This window comes from Lactuca sativa, chromosome 8 (genome assembly GCF_002870075.4).
Source record: "Lactuca sativa cultivar Salinas chromosome 8, Lsat_Salinas_v11, whole genome shotgun sequence".
NCBI classification, from domain to species: domain Eukaryota; kingdom Viridiplantae; phylum Streptophyta; class Magnoliopsida; order Asterales; family Asteraceae; genus Lactuca; species Lactuca sativa.
Genome location: NC_056630.2, coordinates 132,974,265 through 132,997,025, shown reverse-complemented (window position 1 = coordinate 132,997,025; position 22,761 = coordinate 132,974,265). Strand labels below are relative to the sequence as shown.

General features: G+C 33.4%; 3 protein-coding genes across 4 annotated transcripts in view; 2 read left to right on the top strand and 1 right to left on the bottom strand.

The window, feature by feature from the left end:
• The first annotated feature begins 11,605 nt into the window (after positions 1–11,605).
• On the top strand, positions 11,606–13,872 carry LOC111916667 (uncharacterized). The gene is made up of 2 exons (XM_023912341.3): positions 11,606–11,934; positions 12,729–13,872. The coding sequence occupies exon 2, from the start codon at positions 12,730–12,732 to the stop codon at positions 13,870–13,872; it is 1,143 nt and encodes a 380-aa protein (XP_023768109.1). The 5' UTR covers positions 11,606–11,934; position 12,729.
• A 201-nt stretch (positions 13,873–14,073) lies between these two features.
• LOC111916548 (uncharacterized) lies at positions 14,074–15,036 on the top strand. The gene has a single exon (XM_023912212.1). It carries the CDS (start codon positions 14,074–14,076, stop codon positions 15,034–15,036), a length of 963 nt encoding a protein of 320 aa, XP_023767980.1.
• Positions 15,037–20,094: 5,058 nt separating this feature from the next.
• LOC111919923 (DNA repair protein recA homolog 3, mitochondrial) overlaps positions 20,095–22,761 on the bottom strand; it is a 3,066-nt gene continuing 399 nt past the window's right edge. Inside the window, exons 2-8 of one of the 2 annotated variants that reach the window (XM_023915474.2) lie at positions 22,159–22,219; positions 21,839–22,056; positions 21,672–21,759; positions 21,409–21,590; positions 21,180–21,326; positions 20,971–21,102; positions 20,095–20,705 (exon numbers count right to left, since the gene is read on the bottom strand). In XM_023915474.2, the coding sequence (XP_023771242.1) occupies positions 20,331–20,705; positions 20,971–21,102; positions 21,180–21,326; positions 21,409–21,590; positions 21,672–21,759; positions 21,839–22,056; positions 22,159–22,219 (1,203 nt within the window). In that variant the 3' untranslated portion in view covers positions 20,095–20,330. The remainder of the gene's footprint in view (positions 20,706–20,970; positions 21,103–21,179; positions 21,327–21,408; positions 21,591–21,671; positions 21,760–21,838; positions 22,057–22,158; positions 22,220–22,761) is intronic. The other variant, XM_023915475.2, reaches the window with a different exon arrangement.

Below are 22,761 nucleotides of genomic sequence, written 5' to 3'. Positions count from 1 at the left end.
ATAGAAACTTACAAACGCCATTGCAAGGATAAATAAATAATATAAAATTAAAATTTATTTTATTGCGGAAAAATTTGTCCTTACAATGCAATTCAACTGAAAAACTATGTTGTTACATATTCCTAAGCAATCTATTCTAACTCCAAGTAGTAGCTTAAGAATCTAATCTTCAAGCAATGAGATCGAAATCCATTTCTTCACGATTAGATTCAGCTCACTTCTTCCCTTAAGCTTCCTTTCTTTTCTTCGATCCTACAAAACATTAAAATGTAATCTTATCACATCATGTATTAAGAATCTAGAATAGGAACTTAAAAGAGTTAGTTAATGGATTTTACCTAAAGTAGAGCCATACATTTTGACTATCCCATCTCTTAGATCTCTTAAGTAATAGTGCAGCTTCGTCTCCAATGCCCATTCTCTTGGCAATAGAAGCAAATGGACTCTTTTGGAATGGAATAAGGAACTATCTCAGAATTTACCTTTTCTGGATCTCCAATGTCACCATTTTCAATGTCCATTGAAGTTTGGGAGTTTGATTCACCAGACAAATTTGCTCGACCAGCTCGCCAAAACATTGCTGATTCAGCAGCTATAAGCAAATAGGTCAAATCAATGAGGGTCACGTCATGATCTATCATATAGTACTCTCTAACGAACTCATTATATGATTCAGGAAGCGACTGAAGAACCCAGTCAATAGCCAACTTACCTGAAATCTCGACACCCAACATCCTTAACCTATCAATGTGTGACTTCATCTCTAAGACGTGTACACACACAGGTTTACCATGTTTACTTACCAAAAGGGCTTGAGTGAGCTTGAAATTTTCAAGCCTTCGAACTTGTGGGTTAGGGAGAATAATTGGAGGAGGTGAAGGAAGTGAAGCATGATCTCTTGTTCCCCGATCGAATCGCGGAATATCATCTTCATGTGGAAAGCTTGTTCCAGGGGATTTGGGAGGACCATAGTTGTCATACTTTGACATCTACAAAACGGGAGAAAATTCAAGTTAAGTTGATTAGGATCCTCGATGTGACACGCAAATGAAACATCGATGCTAGGATCCAACACAATACTCCACAACCTAGAAGAGGGATGTCGTAATCTAGTTGCAGAATATTTGAAGGTAGGTAAATGACGATTTACCAATTTCCACCATGAAAAACGAAAAAGAAACTTAAGTTTTAAATCTACTGAAAATTCCTAGATCTTTTGAGATTCATTGAACATTTCAATGGCATGTTTAAATCTCGATATGCCCCTCGATTTATGATTGGGATGCCGAGGATCACAAAACAGGGTGTGAATAACCATGCAAACTTACATGGTGCCCCCAATGTTACAGTCACCTATTCGATGTACCGGTTAACCACACACGCTCCACCGAACTATGACAAACAATGAGTCACCCTTTGCTACCTTTGCTTAGAACCATTTAGTGTGTCGGTTAACCACACACGCTCCACTAACGTCTTCGCAAGGACACAAAGTGTAATTTCATGGAATTACATCAATTCACTTTTGCCTAAAGTAACTAAGATTGGGAATTTTGTAAAAGCATTTAGTTACTTTTGTACTTCATTATACTTATAATGGAAGGTTTATGTCATATCCTACCCGTTCGGCTAACGACCCTCCACTAGTCAAAAGTGCGGTGGGTAAGAGTGGATACCCATTCAATCGCCATTTTATAGGCAATTTCCTTAAACACCCCTTATAGACCAGCTTCGTGAATGAGGTCTGCTAACGGTAAGACTGGCAGTTTACTCATAAATATATAATACTAGACTTTTAATGTTATATATAGTATATGGTGTATTTTACACTTTTAAAATACTAGGTGCTCTAATTTAATAAATTATACTTTTAATTTAATTAAACGTAAACCTGAACTTATTAAATCTCCTTTAATTATACAGTTTAATTAATTAATAAAACCATAAGGGTGTAATTTGAACTTTTCAAAACAATACTAGGGTTTTAGAATTTAACATTTCTAAATTAAACTTTTAATCAACTTTTAAATTCCAAAACTTGAGGGCAAGTTTTTGAAACATTTCAAAACATTAGGGTTTAACTTATTTAAATTTCAAAAACAAAATTTTTAAGTTCAAATTTAAACTATAAAACCTAAAGGGATTAATTTGAAACTTTTCCAAACTTTATCAAGAATATTCTAGATCACAAAATTCAAATAAGGCAATTAACAATTAATTGGTGATTATCTAATTTGACCTAGTCCAAATTCTTGCTAGATAATTCACCAAATAATTCAAATAATTAAATCTAATCATATAAGGAAATAATTATCTAACTAATATGAATTTATCTTTAATTTTGGCAAAGATAATCATCTAATATCATAAAAATCTGATTTATATCAATAAAAAACGTTTTGGTAACTATCCCACAGCCAAAAGAGCACAAAATCCCGATTTTCCCTCTTTCTGACCAGCTAACTCGTCGAGTCAGGCATGGACTCGGCGAGTTCACCATGGACTCGGCAAGTTCAGCCCCCAGAAACCCTAAATTTCGATCTTTAAGCAAGGATAATTCACAATAGCATCAAATACATCAAACAAACAGCCATGGCTCTGATACCACTGATGGGTTTTGAGCAATACATCATTCTTATGGTGTACATGCAAACCCTAATAGCTTTTGGATCTAGTTTGTCTAATGAACTTGCAATTGAATATCCAAAGCTATAAACCCTAGATCTAGCATACAATTAATAATATTAACATAAAATAGGGTTTAGATCTTACCTTTGATTGTTATATAGCAATAACAATCAATCCTTGGCTTTAGAAAGCTTAGTGCCTCAAATGTTGCACCTCTAATGGCTCACAAACACCAAGAGCAAGAGGATGAAGAATGAGAAGAGAGGAGGCACCCAAAAATGTGTAGAAACCCTAAGGAATTAGTTGTCCACGTTTTTGGTGCCCTAGGGGTCCTTAAATAGTGAGGCTATTAGGGTTATCTAACAAGGAAACCCTAATTTGATTGTTTAGGCCGTAAGCAACCCATGGACTCCCTCCTTAGAGGCCTTGGACGATTTCTAATGGGTTTCCCCATAGAATTCGCCCACTCCATCCTCTATGGAGTCCATTAGCCAAATATTCAACTATCACGCAATTGACAGTTCTAGTCCCTTAAGTTTAATTAATATCTTTTAGCCACAAAATTAATTCTTAATTAATTATTGACTAATATTAATTAAACAATATGATTTCTCCTTTAATATATTATTCTCATAATATATTAATAAATCATAATTAATCCTCTCTCTCTCCATAATTCATCCTATCAAGTTGCTTTGGTGAAGGCAACCCAAAAGGACCATGCACCATCAGGTCAAGTACATACCAAAATAGTTATGGACTTGGACACTAATCCAACAATCATAATTACCCTCGACTCATAAATTCAGGGGGTGATTGTTGGTGAATTTCACAGTAACAGGTATGGCTTGTTAAGTATGTTCTACTCCAAATGTCTATTACTTGGAGTGTTAACCAATTTCTAGTATCCTTGAGAAGTAAGGAATCTAGTATAAGGAAAGTATTTGAGGTTTCCTAGTCTTATGCTAATAAGGTTGTTCAGTATAAAAAACCATAGATATGTTCCTATCTTCAGATCAGAAAATTGAGTTTTGAGATAGTTTCTTCTATAATAAAGTGTGGGAGTTTATGCAATTCACCTTTGTGTTTCTTCTTTATGGAAACCTTTATTGAAGAAACTCACACAAAAATTCAATCTATATAATCTAAATACATGAACCTATCTATGGTTTTTTATACTAAACAACCTTATTAGTATAAGGCTAGGAAACCACAGATACTTTCCTTATACTAGATTCCTTATTGTTCAAGGATACTAGATATTGGTATATATGGTTTTTTATACTAAACAACCTTATTAGTATATCTATGGTTTTTTATACTAAACAACCTTATTAGTATATTAAATATCTTGTTTTGCTGGTTTTCAAGCGGTTTGACCAGTCTGTTTCAACTGTTTTTTTGCGAATCAGCTTGTTTTAACTGGTTTACTAACATAATGGTTTTTTAGGATGAAAAAATCAGAGTCGAGACCAGTTCCAGCTAAACCAGTTAAATCGGTCGGCCAGGTCCGGTTTTCAAAACCTAGCTTACGGGTACAACAATCAATTGGGGGTACCTATATAATTAACCTTATTGCATATGGGGGTACCTATATTATTAGACTTAATGTATTCATCGATGATTCTAAGTAGGGATAGCAAATCGGTCAATTGTGTCATGTTTTTGACTAACACGACACGACAAGGTTTATATAACATGAACATGACACGACTTGATGTCGTGATTTTTTTAGCTAACATGAAAACGAACCAATTAAAAACGAAAGTTACAACAACACACAATAAAGATAACGTAAAATAACAATTAGTTTGTTTAATTAATATTTAATCATACATGACACAAAAAACACGACAAACAAATGCTAAATCGTGTCAATTTCATGTTGAATTTTGAAAACAAACACGACACGACACATCATCGTGTTTTTATAGTTGTCATTAACATGACACGAACATGCATTCGAATTCGAATTTCGTTTAGTGTCATGTATTTTTTTCGTGTCGTGTCATCAATTGCCACCCATAATTCTGAGCAACACAAATGACAAATCTCTCTAAAAAAAATCGATCATGACTTACACAATATGTATTCGTGATTACGCGTCAAATGGTTTTTTCGGCAAGAGTTCACTAAACCATAAAGCAAATACTGCTAAATGGTTATAAAAGTTTTGAATGTTAGAGTATCCACAATGCATAGTTCAACGGGGAGTTGAATGAAGTGACACTCAATATATATGAAGTTTAATGGTCATTATTGAACTCTTTAATGGGAAAAAGAAAACTTTTTAATTATTAAAAATATATTTTATTGAACTTTATAGAGTTCGACTCATTGTAGAAAAATTAATATAGAGTTGTATAGAATGTAAAATGATGGTGTGTCAATCCGTTAAGCTCCATTAACCTCAGTGCATTGTGGATGTCTGATATGGTCATATTTATACATATATTTAGCTAGTATTTTAATACATTTTAAGCTATATTTTGGTTGATTGCAAGAATATTTGGTACTTATTGAGTTAAATTACAATATGCAGCCAAAAAGGACAATCTTTAAGGAAATTGACCAAAGATGACAAAAGTTGGAATCTTGGAGGCCAAAGTCAACAGCGACATGGAATTGGAAGAGAAGTCGTGTAGTTTTGCATGCCACAACGTGGCTACTTGTCCTAAGCTAGAAGCTTCGGTGACTTTCTGCATACGGGATTTCATAGAAGACCATGTCGTGGTGGTCAGATATATGGCAACTATAAATATGCGGATAGTAGGTCAAATTTAGGAGTTTGGCTTAAGGAAAAAGCTTTGATTTAGGACTAAAAACCTATGGAAAACCTGGAGAAGGCTAGAAATCGAACAAATTGCAAGAGTTGAAGAGAATTAAAGGAAGAACAACATCAAATCGTTCTGTTTGCTAGATTTTACCATGTCTTTTCTTGTTAACTTAGATTTATTGTTTGTTTCTAATTTAGTTATGGGCTAATCACCCCATACTTCTATTTGGTGTAGATGAACCCTGATCATATGTGTCGATTTCGAATATTGGATGTTTTATATTGATTTTACTTATGTTTGATAAACCCTAGCATGTTTAGTTCTAGTCTTTAAATGGCTTGATATGAGTTTATTGTAGTAGATGATCATTCTATTTACATGAACTTGTTGTCCCAATTGTTTATGATCATTAAATAATTAGAGCTAAGATTAATCACATCTTAGACTAGGTAAAAGCTAGTATCTTTAACTGTGTTAAAGAGCATAATTAATCTTAATTTGTGTTGGTTTCTTAACTTGATCATAGGAAAGTAACTTTTATCATTCATAGTCCGACATGTGCTTACTATCAATTTAGTGTTAAACTTGTGCATGATCATTACATGGTAATACATAAACTAGTAAGTCTAGATATTTGATCATTATAGCTAGATAACAAGTTGGTAATCAATATATTCCATCCATTAGAAATCAACCATAGGAAAAGGTGAAATCAGATCTAAGCAGAAGTACTCTTTAATTCCTAAATTTAATTCGCGCTTCTTTGCTTGTTAGGGGTTTTATTGTATTCCAAATTTAGGGTTTCTAAATGTATTCCGGAATTAGGATTTTTGTATGTATGTTTCGGAATCCGAAAATCGGGTACGATATTTCGGCCCATAAATTCCAGACCCAGTTCATTGTATTCCGGACATGATTTTCGGATTCCGAACACGTTTTGGACTAGCAAAAATTAGGGTTTTTGATAACGATGTATCATGTAGTATAAATGTATAAGTCCATGTAATCTCGTAATTGCCTTAACACGATTAAACAGAAAACCTATAATACATATATAATTGCGTAAACTAAACATTTTTTAACGTATAATCTAAAATAAATGCATTTAATTAGAAACAAATTTGAAACTAACAAATAAAAATTGCATTTCTTCACTGCTATCGGAAGACATTTTCAGTTGTAGATGTGTATGTAATGGGATGTCGAAGTGTAGTCTGAAACAACAATTGAGATTCCGCGTTTATTATATTACTCTGATATTTTAACAAATGTACTTTGGAGCAAATGGTTTTCTTAACTTGGATTCTATAAATGTAAAGTTTTACCTTAATTAAAAATGGAAATTTTTGCTATGAAAATGGGTCATTACAATTGTTTTTATTTTATTTTTAATTGTTGTAATAAAAGAAAATTGAAAAAACAAATAAAAAGGGGTAAATCCATCATTTTTAAAAATTTAAAATATTTTTGGATCGAAGTCGTAACAAAATGAACTATTAGAAAGGTGGTGCTAGTCCAAACATTCTTGGACTAAGGTAACAATTTTCAACAAACCACGGGGACCATTCTTACAATTTTGACTTTTTAAAAAACCAATAAAATAATAAGTCTTTACTCCCGGACACCCTACGTTTAAATAGATGGTTTAAATACAAAAGTTCCACCAAACCCACACCCCTACTAGTAGGGATGTCAAAAAGTCTCGTGGAACCTCGAACCCACGGGGTCTTGATCACGAATGGGGTATATTTATTTAAAAAAAAATCTAGGGTGGGGGCGGGGGAGAGGAAAAGATTAACCCCCATTTTAATTTCGGAGGCGGGAACGAAGTTAGGCATAGGGATGAAAGTGGGTCTAAAACCGGACAGGTTTACCCGGACCCGGAAACCCCGGAACCCGAAATTGACGGATTATAAGAACCGGGAACCAGACCGGTATATGGTAACCGGTTCCGGGTATCAAACCGGGTAAAGTTGGTATGGAACTGGAAATTAATATTTGGAACCGGATTCGTGTATTAGACTCGGATATAACCGGTTTCGGTTTTATAAGGTAACCGATCCATTATTCACCTAATCGATATATACCGATCCATTATTAACCCAATCGATATATATATATATATATATATATATATATATATATATATATATATATATATATATATATATATATATATATATATATATATATATATATATATATATATAGGGTTAGGTTATTTTGTTTTCAAACCAAACTAAAAATTTTAGAATATCCACTTATCCAAAGATTTTTATACATAACAGGTAAGACGGAAACATGTTTGGCCTAAGCTAAATTTTGCAAGGAATACCTAAATATGGAAATAATCTCCTTTGACGAAAATTTTGTAAAATTGTTGAGTTTTAAAATTTGGAAAACATTTGCCAAATTGGTTGAGTTTTAAAATTTAACTGGAACTTGTTCTATATGTATTTGGTCTATATGTATGGTTAGGCTTTAAGTTCGATATATTTTATATTTTGTTATAGCCTTACATTGATAGAAAAAAATATATTAACCTTTTATACCCTTAGCGATAAAATACTTTTGTTGAAGTTATGACCTGTGTTTTCCAGTTTTGTAAATTTAAGTAGTTAATGGCACGCCACATTTCTTGAGATTTCCTATCAACAGAAATATTAACAGTTTAATGTTTATCTATTGACTTTTTGGTAAGGTACCCAATAACTTTCTATTCTTTATTTTTGATATCAATATAATTTCAAGTTTTATATTATTTTTTAATATTATGGTTAACTGATATTAACCATTAACCTATTAAAACCATTAACAATAACCGATACTTACCGATATTTAATGGTTACTGAAATACATTAACCAAATATAATGGTTATGGTTCGGTTTTAGCCTATAATCGAAACACAACCACGCCATTTACACCCCTACATTTTTCTTGAAACCTAAGAGTCTTAAAAACGTTTCCTTGGCCCACTAAACCGGTTCCAATCCATTAAACCCGGTTCCGATTTTTTTACATATCCGGTTCCAAAAATCGGTTCCAGTTTTTTTACCCGAAATACTCAGACCCGTTGGACCCGTACCCGGAATACTTGAACCCGGATAAGACTAATTTTGGAACCCAATACCCAGACCGTTTAAGCATTTTCCGATTATACCGGTTCCGGTTCCGGTCCGATTCCGGTTCCGGTCCGGTTTTCCGGTTTTATAATTCATCCCTAGTTGGGCAGTCCTGTCCTGAAACCCCCCCCCCCCCCCTCGGATGCCCCGTTAATATATATATATATATATATATATATATATATATATATATATATATATATATATATATATATATATATATATATATATATATATATATATATATATATATATTAGTTATATGAATATACTAAATAATAGCAATGATTTGAGCTTCTAAAATTCAACAAATTATCTTTCCATGGCTTGACCCTACCCACTTGACCAAAAGTCTATCTTTTACAAATTACACTCTCTAGTGCTACACCTTGTGTACATCATGCTCTAAGCACTACGTAGAGCCTTAGATGGAAAGATCGGGGAATAATCGAGCTACGCGGGCGTAGCCCGATTAACACCCAATGTACCATGCAGTTAAGCCATTTCCATTTTTAGCTCTTACTCTATAAATACCAACCATCTACTGCTCAGATCTGGTCCAATAAACGTCTCAAGTGATCAAGTCGATAACTTTATGCATTTGCATGGTTAAATGGAGCTCAAAATCAAACCCTAATCCCATAACATTCACTAATGACCAAAAAAATCTTACATGGGTGAATGAAGACAACCAGGATCCCACTTTTATGACTCGTCAACCTCAAAAACAACAAGAAATGACAAGCACAGGGTCTGGAGTAGCTCATACTCGATCACAAGACTCAGGATTGTGGGACAAAAGAACATGAAAACCAAAAAGCTAATGAGATCTAACACATGGACCAACAAGGTACAAGCTAAGGTACAAGCTTTATACCTTCTAGGGTTGAGTAATACAATGTAGGCTCTGGATCTACAAACTTGAGCTTCACCAATCCACAAGTTTGGGCTTCTTCTTCTTCAAAAAGCACTAAAACACATAAAAAGGCTCAAAATTTGCTCAAGAGGATTAGGGTTTCGAGTTGGGTGTCAAAGAAGGTGGAGGTTGATGATAAGAAGGGCCTCAAGGGGTTAAAGTCCTTAAATATGGCTCAAAACCCCGAAAATTAGAGTTTGCACCCTGCGCAACTAAGGTTCCGCCATGCGTATGGCATAAAAACCACGCATGGGCTTAATGAATTATGTCATGTGTAGCAAGCCATCTACGCCCCATGCAGAGCCATAATTCCCATAAACCCTAATCTTTCATACATTTTCGCTTTTAACATGTAATTTCGGGGGCGTAGACGGGGCGGGGGAATGGGGAAATTTTGGAGGTGGAGGCGGGGAATGCAACCCTGTCCTGTTTGCCTTCACTCACTAGGGTGTTAGGCTTCTAGCAAACCATTACAATGTATTTCTACAACAAGCTACCACTCGTCTGGGACATCGTCATCGAATAAAGCTTCCGGCAGTAAAAAGCCCCAAGAAATAGTCGTCACCGGGGCGAAATTCCTTGACGAAAATGGTAAGAAATAGTGACAGAAAGAAAATTAGAAAAGTCTATTGATTACTTCCAAATTGTTGATTAGTTAAAGCTTACCCTTATTCCTAGCATCAAATCATCTACCTCTGCTTAGTTAGTTTCATTTAGATAATTAATATTGGAAGTAGACGAAGCAAACTACTAACTTTATCAACAATTTACTGCAAGAAGATTTGTATTCCATAATTTACAGATTTCGGTGCCTAATTACTAGTTTGCTTCTCCTACTACTACGATTGATTGTTGTTTGTTGTTAATACTTAATAGGTTATTTTAGTATAGATGAAAATGAACTAGCTAGATCTTTAATAAGATTATTTTCAAGAATAACTTGAGGTTCTTGCAAGATGCCCAAGATACATAGGTTCTGTGGTAATTTATTTATATTTTGCAGCAGGATACTTATATACAGGGCGTGTTTAGCATCATCCAATATCTAGAAATTATATTTTTGTTAGTGGTATCAACTCTGTTTTCTTTAGATGTCTTTTATATGCTACTTAATTTAAAAAAACGAAAGCTATCATGTTTATAATCTATCACTTTATCCCGCCCATGAAACTTGAATATTATTGCAGGAAAAGACTTTTAAATAAAAAGAAAATAAAATGAAAGCTTATTTAGGTGAATCTAGAGTTTCCAAAAAATGTCATTAAAAAATAGATAATATAAAATCCTCAACTAACATATAAATAATATGTGCATTAAGTGGTAGTTAATTATAGGAGAATATTAAATCAAACCTCAAAGCTTTAATCTTATGATCGATGTAATCATCCATAATTTGACCAAGGCAAATGATAAATCTCTCCAAAACAGATAAGAAAATATCCGATTATGCTTCATGCTATGTTTATGTTGTGGTTAATTTGACAAATAAAACATTGCAGGAAAGTTGCTGCAATAATATGTGTGAACAACTACAAGAACTTTCTTTACACAACAAACACATATGTTTCCAATTTCATTAATAACTCCATGTCTATACACTGATACATACACACGTATATATAGACATGCAGCCATCTCAACCATCACAACCCTTTGTAGCCATTGCAACTCTTCATAATTTGGTGGTTGGCATTTGGCAATAATAACAAACTATAACTATCACTTAATAACTAACTAACTGTCCATAAATAACTATTTTTAACTGCCATAATTTCCTAGCCACTAACTACCTAGTACAATTACCGACTTAATTAAACTATATTCTTTAAGACCGGTCCAACTTATACTTTCAATAGTGTAATATTAGTGATAACACGTCAAAAAGAAAAAAATTATTTAAGGCTATGTTTGGCATGCCACAAATAGTTTATTTTTTGACTTTATTTTTAGTTTTTCATATTTGGCAAACCAAAAAAATAACAAATAGATAATTTTTAAAAAGCTATTTAAACTAGCGTTTCAACGAGCTTTTCTTAAATTCTTCCAAATGTACCCTAGCCTTTATTACTTATAAAGTGATAAGTTTCCCATTTTTGTCTAGAATTTGTGAAAGTTGAATTATCTTGGTTGCAGGATGTTCATGAATCCTGGTCCACACATGGTGGGCGATGACTATACACCACTATCTGCAGTTGATATCTTTCTTCGTGAAGGATCTTGTCTGAAGAATCTGCTTCCCATGCAAGTGAATTGACTAATGCTACTGTTATCATAATTGACCAATTAAGCTCTTTTTATCAGACATATTTTCTTCCCAAGTTTGTTTGAGCGTTCAAGATCATCTCTAAAAAAGGCATCCATGCATCATGCATGGCCATGGCATCCAGTAGCTAGGCGCAGGTTTTGATAACAAATTGCTACCAGGCTTTGGAGGAATTCAGTCTGCAAACTTATATATGCATTGCATGCTTCCTTCACCACCAATTAATGGTATCATCTTTGAAAGATATTTGAGCTTCTAAGAAGTCTGCTTTAAATTCATCAATATTACCTCAAATTTGGATTGTTTTTAATACCAATTGCTCACATATATGTAATTTGTTACCACCAATGTATAACTTTTCATTGATATTCATTCATGATCGACTTTATTATCCAATATATATCATGTGTGATGTGTTATGGCCTTTAAAAAAAGAAAAAGAGAACAAGCAAATGAGTTGAGTTGATTGTGGGACCAGTGTGAGTTGGACGCTTAATTAGACAATATGCATTCAGTGGCGAATTTGCATTTGCATTTGCCTTTATCTTTACCTTTGTAATTTGCCTTTACGATTTACCTTTATCACCAATACATACAATACAAATGACAATCGAATTATTTTTGTGAGATTTATCATACATTTTCCTTGGTCAAATTATGGATGAATACATCAATCATAGAATTTAATTTTATTTTCTTTTATTAAGTAATAACTAATAAGAACTACTTAATTAGTTGAGGAAACTCTGGATTCGATCTCCTAAATATTGTATTAATTTATACTTTTTCATTTGTTTAAAAAGTTTCATGGGAGAGATTATAACCATGCATGAAATTTCATTTTCTTAAAGTAACAATATTCGAAGCAACATACATCCCTGACCTCCATGGCTCCATAATTTCAAGTCTTTCTGAAAACAAATATTGCGCTTTACATCTCCTTACACCTCTTCGTTAATTTCAAGTCTTTCTCAAAATTAAATCCTCCTTCAAGCATACCAGCATTTCATTTCTATTGCAGGATGACATTGATCTTCAGTCCGAATTTGTACCATGAGTATAAACAATTTCATGAATATATGGCGTCTTGCAGCAACATTACAAAAGAATACCAATCTCACTTGTGGCTCTCGATATACCAGTCAGACCAGCAAAACTGGTACAGCAAACCTCTGCCATGGATTGGGGTTTATATCGCATCAGCATCTCTGTTATGCATCCTTGCAATGGTGGCCGATTTATTACATGGTCTGAATAACAGAAAGTTATGGTTTCCGTGTAACTATTTCACTTTGAATGCTGCATCTCTCACTGTGATAGCTGTTGCAATAAAGCTACCCAATGATCTCACTAATCTAATGCCAGGTCGTGTGGACCACACTGCAAAGCTTGGAAGCTTGAGCTTTATGTGCACCATCATGGCAAATTTATTACCTTCTCTAGCTACCATGGAAAACAAGGAACTTGTCTCAAACTTGATAGCTTTAGTCATTCTGGTAATCACCTTGGTTGTCAACGTTTGCATTCAAATAAACACAAAAGTTCTCTCCTATTTCGGAGATGATAAATCTTTCTTGCATATTTTTGAGCGAAGAGGACGTTTACCGATGGCCGCATATTTAAAAGGTCAAGAATCCATAGCAGCCATTTATGTGGTTTTGTTACTCATGTTGCTGATAATATATGTGTGTTCATCTTTAGCAATTTTAAAGTCCAAACAGATACTAGAATCGAAATACCAAGCAACCGATCAAACAGCCTTAAAGGATCTAGAACAACTACAACCAGGAAGATTAACAGTTGAAAAGCTAAAGCAGCATGTGAGCAACTACTGGATCATGGCAGGAACCGGAAGTCCTCAATTCATGATAGTTTGCTCTGCTACAACCTCTGCTTCTGGGGTGATATGTGCTTCTAGCACTGCCTTACACATTTATATGGTGTGTTACTATATTAAAGATCTAACGGACTATAAAACGAATTATAAGTGGTCAATGTCAGTGATTCTTTTAATACAGTTTAGCGGAGTCATACTCGGTACACTCGCCCCTATTTCTAGATGTTTTGCAGCCTTAAGCTTTAAGTTGTCTGTAAAATGGATATCAAACCATGTGATCAAGGTCTTTAAAGTAGAGAGCTACTGGACTCAGAAGTTATCTGACTGAAAACAAAGAAGCATACCATTTCCATTCAGTAGCCGTAAAGCCAAGATTGTCATCGAGAATTTAAAAATCCTATTTCTCAGCATTTGCATAGTATTTCAGAAGACAATCGTGGTAGCATGCAAAACGATAGCAGTTTTTCCACTTCTCTTAGTGATATGTGTCTCATATTGTTTCCTTTGTTGGAAGTGGTTATTTAAGGCCATGTTTGGCGCCTCAGGCACTGTGTTGACACGAAATTCGGAGCAACCAGGAAAAGATAAAGATCTCAGTCAGTACGTATTGCAACTTGAAGACGACATGGAGTTTGCTGAGAGAACATTGAAAGGAATATTAAAATCCGTGAATCGCTTAATGCAAAAGGCTGAAAAACGACAACCCAAAAATCTTATGAAGCTTCTAGCGGAATCCAGAGGTTTTGAAGGGGTTGAAAAGTTTGACAGCCATCATGTTCCATCTTTACTTTCAGAAGAATATCTCAATTGCTGGAGCTTGCCGTTGGTTACACTAACAGCCATCGCCATTTCTTTCCCTGAGGTCTCGAAAGATACGGTTGATGCCTTGTTGAGTGGTGTGAGAAAAGGTCTTGTTTACGTCACACATGTGGAAGAAAACCTTAATGTTACCAATGATCATGTAAGCATTCAGAAGGTGGCTAAAACTTTGTGGTTAGAAGTTGAAGTCCACCGAGAATGGTTAGGACACAAGCTCATGCCAAAACCTGCAAATACAGCTGGACAGATTCTTCAATGGTTGAGGGACACATCTAAAAACATCATCACTGAGGTGGAAAGCAAGGAAAATGATAACTCCAAGTACAGGTGTATTTCTGCCAATTCAATGTATCGTATCACCCAAACACTCATTCTCTCCTATAGTGCCAACATGGAGCAGGTTAGTCAAGAGGAACTATTTCTGCAATTATCATCAATGGTCGCTGACATTTTGGCAGCGTGTCTCACCAACTTACCCCAAGCCATAGCCAGGAGATGCCATGAAAAGGAGATAGAGAAAAGGGAGGCAGGCGTCCATGCAGCGGCTCAACTGCTCGGTGAGACTGCACAAATAATCAACACCCTTCAAGATCGTGAACTTCCAAACTTGAATGCTGACGAGTTGGCATTTATTGACAAGTGGCGTGCTTACTTAAAGCATCCCTTTCCTTAAAAAATACGTATTTTGTTTTTTGAGGAAAGTTCATAATTAAATACTTGTTGGTAATTTTTATTCCTGAAACAACAAATTGCATGTCATGGTATATGTACTCTTTCTATGCTTGTTTTTGAGGCGTGTGATATCCTTGTATATATATAGTTACTAGGTTATAAACCGTGGACACCACGGATGAGAAAGTTAAAAAATATTAATAAATTATAAGGTAATGATTAAAGAATGATAAGAATATGTTTGTTAATTTATAATGATATAATGATTAGTTCAAATATAACAACAAATTGGTTTGACTATATCGATCTTTTGTATTTGTAGATATTTTATAAAATTATAATTTTATACAACACAATATAAATTTAAATAAAATGAAAAAAAAAAAAAAAAAAAACATAATCAAGTATGAAAATGACATTGTTATATCACAAATTAAAAATTAATGTAATATTGTAATGTAAGAAAAATACATAAACACAAAAACAATTTACAAATTAAAATGGAGAATGAACGGTCATTTAGTAATAATAAATAAAAGATTATATTAAAATAAAGAAATAGTCATTTAAAAAATATCCACTTTTATATTGATAAAAGTTTCAATGGATTTTTCAGATATGTAAAAGCTTAGATAAAAAAAATGTCACGGGAAATGCTCGACCTAAGAGACATAGTCATTATTGTCATGGTTGTTTTTTGTCATTTAGTGATCTAGAAATTGAATGACAAACTTAATGTCCAAATATAATACATACAAATGACTACCAAAAAAAAATAATAACGATATTCAAAATTAGGTTAAAAATACTATGCAACAAAATCATATGCTTCACTCCGAGCTGAAACGGTAAAATGGTAATACATAAGAACGCACATATTTATGAACAGCTCCCAACTATAGCAATGTACTTTGGAAGTACATTGTTATCATTGGACTTTTTTCAAAAACACAAAAAATTAAGTTATAACATTCTAACAGATTTGGTGTTGATTAAACCATATATTCAAATGCAAGAGTAACTAATTTTAGAAAATTGCATTTAGACTTTAGGATCACATAAGGATCGACATAGTATGTCAGAATAAACTATATGTTCAGACGATGGATTGCAAATTATAGCAGAGAAGCTTGAAAGTATATTTTTATATATGAGATATTTTCTAACATGAAGATTTTCAAAAAAAAAAAAAAAAAAAAAAAAAAAAAAAAAAAAACATATATGATTGTTTTGTTTCTATTAAAATAACCACAAGATATTTATAATATGGATACCCAATTATGGCAATGTAAACAGAATGTATTAGAATGTATTTTGATGGTCCGTGTTACACATTGACAAATGATGAATAGTTGGATACCACTTTTACATTTGAAATTTACAAAAAAAAAATATCTTTCAATTCAGTAAGTATAAAATGTACTTTGATATTATATAAAGAGTTAGTTACTAATTTTGTTGATATGATATAATTAAAATTACAGGTTTACTCTAAATTTCATTTTTTATTTCAAATTTGGTCTCCAGGTCTCATTAAATCTAAATATTTATCTAATACTTTTTTAAATGACAATTTTGTCCTTGGATGAAACCCATAAAAACATATACCAATGTAACCAATATTAACAATGAATTATATAAAATATTGTTATTTGAAGATCTAAAAACGTAAAAGTTGTATGTAATACTAAATTAAGATTTTATAAGTTTTAGGTTTTCATTTTTCAGTGTTAGTTCAGGGGTAAAATGGCAATTAAAATATACAAACATAGACCAATTTTTGTGATTTACTTAAACCTGAAAATAATTGGTTAGTAAAAGTTGTGAGAAAGGAAAATTGCTTAAATTGTGGCTTGATGTAACATGGTTTTATCTTTATAAACCCATTGTCAAGATGTTAATATCGCAAACATTTGAAAATTGTTGTGCACTTGTCCCTGTATATATCTCCATTCATTTGATGCTCAAGATTGTCACAAAAAACACTATGTAATATCAGTAAAAATACATAAAAAAATCTAAAAAAATAGATATCACATAGTACTTACAGCTTTTGGACAGAATTTTGGGGCAAAACACGTCCAAATGCAACAATAATTCTTGTGGATGAATGAAGAAGCAATTAAAAGAATAACATAAATTAGGGATAAATGAATTAAATATAATGATTTACCTGTGTATTTGGAAAGGATAACCTTGATAATGATAATCAAATCAAAATATTCGGTATCACCACAGAGTTTTAGTTCTCATACCTAAAAAACGTATATATTCAAAATTTAAAATTTAAATCAATTGACTTAAGTTAGCAATCAAGTTAAAATACTAAATACAAAGATTGAGTAAAATAATTGGAAATAATTACCTTCATCATGCTAATTAAGTCAATATTTTCGGTGATTAATCACTCTGATTATTAATCAATATGGAATCTGATTAATCTGACCAATCTATTATCACATAAAAGAAGAAGATTATGCTTACCAGAAGAAATGCATAATACCCTAAAAACAAAATTGATTAAATTCCTCAGATGCGGAATTGAAAGGTGTGGATGGAGGTTGCAATCTGTTCATGCTAGTTATGATTTATATATGATTGATCGATCTCTACTTATCTGCAGATACATACCGAAACACAAAAGCAGAAAAAAAAATCAAAGAATTAACCGGCAACAACAATCTTCGATCAGTAAGAAGGGAGTAGTCGAGCGGGAGCAGAAATCGTATAAATAAATAGGTTGGCCTTTAATTTAGGAATTGATTTCCATGAAATAGGTTTTGATCTTGCTAATTAGTAGCAAAAAGACTCGGTAATTGCAGATTTCTAGTATTTGTTTCCTGATTTTCTGGATGTATGTGGATATGAGCAGGAAACCAATCCTTGGAAGATTAAGAGGCATACACGTGGCAATTAATGACTTTGACACATGGCAGTAGGAGATTCAAGCTATTTATTTATTAGAAAGGAAGATGTGGCATATATATATATATATATATATATATATATATATATATATATATATATATATATATATATATATATATATATATATATATATATATATATATATATATATATATATATATATATATATATATATATATATATAATCATGCACTTCACTTGTTCAAATCATGAGTGTCGTCACTTGTTCTAGTAATATTGGGGTCCTACACTTTGTTAGTGTACTTAGCATCCTTTATATTGTGTACTAATTAGAGGGGCATAATGTATTCCTGTATTTTGTAACCGCAATATGTTTTAAACGTTGTGTAGTTGAAATGAAAACCAGAATTTTTAATTAAGTATCGTTGTACTCGGTTGGTGAAAGGCTTTAAACCTTGATTATTCTTGTCAAACAACATTTTTATGCCCAATGTTTCTTTCTTGTTTACTTCATCATTCAATTCAGTCACTTGTACATTCTTGATTCTTTCGATGGGACTTGAACCAACTCGATCCACAGCAATCTTACTTTAATCGGCTTCTCATACTCTTTGCAACTTATAGAATCGCTTACCACATTAACTTTTGTTGAGTGGTAAAGTATTCTACAATCGTAGTGGCTAATTACCTATCAATCTTCATTGTCTCATGGTTAGTTTTTTTTTAAGTAAATATGTATTGAAGGCTTTTGAGATCTTTATATGTAAATTTCATACTCTTAAGTTAATGCCTCCATAAACAATCCAAATGAATCAAGCCACGTTAGTGTAGTCTGGGATGGTGGTAGTGAGCTTCTAGACATTATGGATGAAGGTAATGGTTGTTCACTCGAATGGATTCTTAATTGAAGATGCACCCACCATGTGTACGTCCTAAAAGAGTGGTTTCCTACATATGAGCCTCATAGGCTCTGTTCTTATAAGAGATGTCATGGCCTATGATGTTGAAGGTATTGGGAATATGCTTATCAAGATGTTTGAAGATATCGTTCATACTTTTGGGAACATGAAACATGTATCAAAGTTGAAGATAAGTTTCATTTATCTTAGTTCACTTGATCTAAATGGACACATAGAATCAGTTAGAGTTAGCACAAGATATCTTATGATAACGAACATATCTCTAAAGGTAATCAATCTCTATGTTTTAGATAGTTCTACTATCTTGGTTAATTATGATGTTTCACTTTCATCTTTATCTATGATGAATTCCGATATTACCAAATAGGCAAATAGTGGCGTATGAGACTTGTCCACATGAGAGAGTTCTATACGGGAGAATTGAGTAAGCAGAATTTATTATGTGGTCAAAACACTAGTAAGCTTCCATTTTGTGGGTATTGTGTTTTTTGGAAAGCAAAAAAGGGTAAGATTCTCTACTCCTACTAATTCCACTGTTGGGGCCCATAAAGGCACAAAGGTATCATCACATCACATAGAGGTAATCAATATACGTTGACAAATATTAACAACTTCTCAAAAAGCTTGGACATTCTTCTCAAAGCACAAAAGGGATGTTTTTGTCGCTTGAAAAAGGTTTGGAATTTTGTTCCGATGAGTTTAATGCCTACTGTAGAAATCAAGGCATTACTCGTCATTGCAATATGATGGTGTATACTTGTCAACAAACATTATGGAGAAAGTTTAATGTATGTTGTCCAACTTACGGTTTACCTTGAGCCGAATCTGCTTCTGCAACATGTCTCATCATCAATAGTTATCCAACATTCACCATGACAAGAAGACGCCTTTCAAAATTGTGAATTTTTCTATGAAACAACACAGATAACCAACACCCTAGAAGATCATGAACTTCCTTCTATTGACAAGCTGCATGCTTCCTTAAAGCATTCCTTTCCCTAAAATGGTATGTTGAAAAAAAAAATTGTTGTAATGTCTTTTTCTTTTGGCAAAAGATCATCTCAACTTTTATTTGATATAAACTACCAAATCTAGGAAATGTGGTTTATGCCAATACATGACAAGACAGAATAAAAACATTCTATAAATTTGGAACCCAACAAAAACTACTTACCCTTGTTTCCTCGAGTTTAATCTTATGCACAACAAATTCTTGAATTTAAATATTAACACCAAAATAAACCATAAAATAGAGGCAACACATAGAGGCTTTCATTTTTCATTCAAATCAAAACTCCAATATACGACCTGATACCCATATTACAAAACTACCATACTTACAAGCCGATTCGTGTGCATGTTCTCCCAAGTGCCACCTTTGCCGGAAAGACTTGTAAAAAGACACATTTATCCCCACTTGGACAAAGAAAATTAAGAGAGAACACATTACAACTTACAATACAAGGTCAAATCCGTAATTTTTACTTCATGCCTCCACAGCGGTCACCTCTTCATCGGTTGAATCCGGTGCAATAACATCATCTACTTCTTCTTCAGCATCTGTTGTTTCCTTTTTGGGTTCATCAACAAGTTTTTCCCTAAGTTTTGTCTCAAGTTCTTCACGTATGGGTAAATTGTTAGCCAAATAACGTTTTATGGCATCTTTACCACAAAACTTCATTTCACCCATGCTGTAATACGCCCCACCAGCTTTCATTATGAATTTGTGTTTTATACCTAACTCTATAAGCTCTGATTCACGACATATACCCTTCCCAAATTCAAGCTCAAATTGAGCAGTTCTATAAGGTGGTGCAAGCTTGTTCTTCATAATCTTCACCAGAACTTGACTTCCTAATGTCTGTGTATAAGACAGACACAAATCACCATTTTACCCTTACATTCCAAAAAACAAATTTCAAAACATTCATCAAATGGGACAAAGAAAGAAGAAGGGCAAATAGGTAAAGGGTTAGTGTCTTAATATATTAAGCCAGGCTTTTTGGCTTAATCCATTAGCTCATTTTGTCCAGATTAGGTCGAAAAGAAACAACCATGTATAGATAGATGTCCATATTAAGTGCTTAACCCATTAATCCCAAATTACTAAAAAATATGCAAATTACCTCTTCGCCCTTCTTGACAAGTCCTATCCTCCTAATATTTAGACGAATTGAAGCGTAAAACTTCAAAGCATTTCCACCACAAGTCACTTCAGAGGGTGCACCAAATCCAAAAGTAGCTAGCTTTGACCTTACCTGAGTCAAATTTGTAAATTACTCGATTCAGACTATATTTTATGTCTAACAGGTAAAATTTATATAGTTTTTGGTACCTGATTAATGAAGATTAAAATAGTTTGTGATGTAGATAACGAATGGCTTAATTTACGAAGTGCCTGACTCATAAGTCTAGCTTGCATTGCCATGTGTGCATCACCCATTTCACCATCAAGTTCACTTTTAGGCACAAGGGCAGCAACCTGACATTATATTACATAACAAACCCACAAGTTTAAAAAAGATTCTTTTTTGGGGTAAAATTTGTATTTATAAAATAGAGACCTTACTTACACTGTCTACCACAACAACATCAACTGAACCACTTCTGATGATAGTATCTACAAGACTCAAAGCTTGTTCACCACAATCTGGCTGTGATAATAACAAATCGCGAGTGTTTACACCAATAGCTTCAGCTAATGATGGATCAAGGGCATGTTCGGCATCAACAAATACACAATAACCTATAAAAAAAATTTAATGAGAAAATGACTTTTTGTGAACACAAAAGGGTATGAAATGTAATCAAGAGCTTGGATATTCACCTCCTTGTTTCTGTGCTTCAGCAATTACATGTAGGGCAAGAGTTGTCTTTCCGGAAGCTTCTGGACCATATATCTCCACCACACGTCCCTGAATAAACAGATTGAAACCAAGAACATCAGATGAAATTGGAGGGTATAAATGGGAGAAATAAACAGAGTGTAAATACCTTTGGAAATCCACCAACACCCAATGCTATATCTAATGCGAAAGATCCTGTAGACACTACTGGGACATGTCTGGGAGAAGGACACTGACCAAGAAACATGATGGAACCTTTTCCATGAGAAGTATTGATTTGATCAATTGCTTGTTTTAGGGCTAGATCTTTTTTAGACATACCCTCTTCACCTGAATCACTTCCATCAGACTTTGACTTCTTTTTACCTAGAATTTCAAAGATTTTGTACTGATAAGCTCATTACCAACAAACAAAGAAAAATAATAAAAGGAAAACAAAATCATAGCCCATGTAGAAATGACTGACACCTTTAGTAGAGAAGCTGCTTGTCTGAGATGATGATGATCCAAGTAAACATATCTTAGGAGCCTGCACACCAATAACCAAGCAATTAAAAGGATTCCAGAAGGGGATTCATTATGAGTCAAAATATAACCCCAAACATGCACCCCATGGTTAAATAAAGCCCAAGATTACCAGATTTCTAAGTGAATTCTTGCTCATATAACTCAAGGCAGTTACTGTTCAGTACTCTTGAACATGAATAAATGATCTTACTCGCTTTCCTTACCAAACTACTTTCAAGTTATTACATTCTTATTCCTTGTTAAGCAAAAAGCTACTGTTTTAGTTGGTCCCTAACTCCCAAAGAAATATGTAAATTATTGGCATCTGCAATTCAGGCTTTGTGAAAAGCCTGATGAACACTGCTATACTTCCAAGACATTTGAGGTGTTAGAATCGCATTGTCAAAGTTAACGAGTAAAGTCATGCATCCAAAAAATCGGTATAACACTTATTGAGTTGTTTTCTAAGCTCGACATATAGGCACGCCATCATCCTCCACTCATGACGTTAAAAACATACACAAACACATTATCTAATGATGGATTTATCTCGATTTCTAGTGA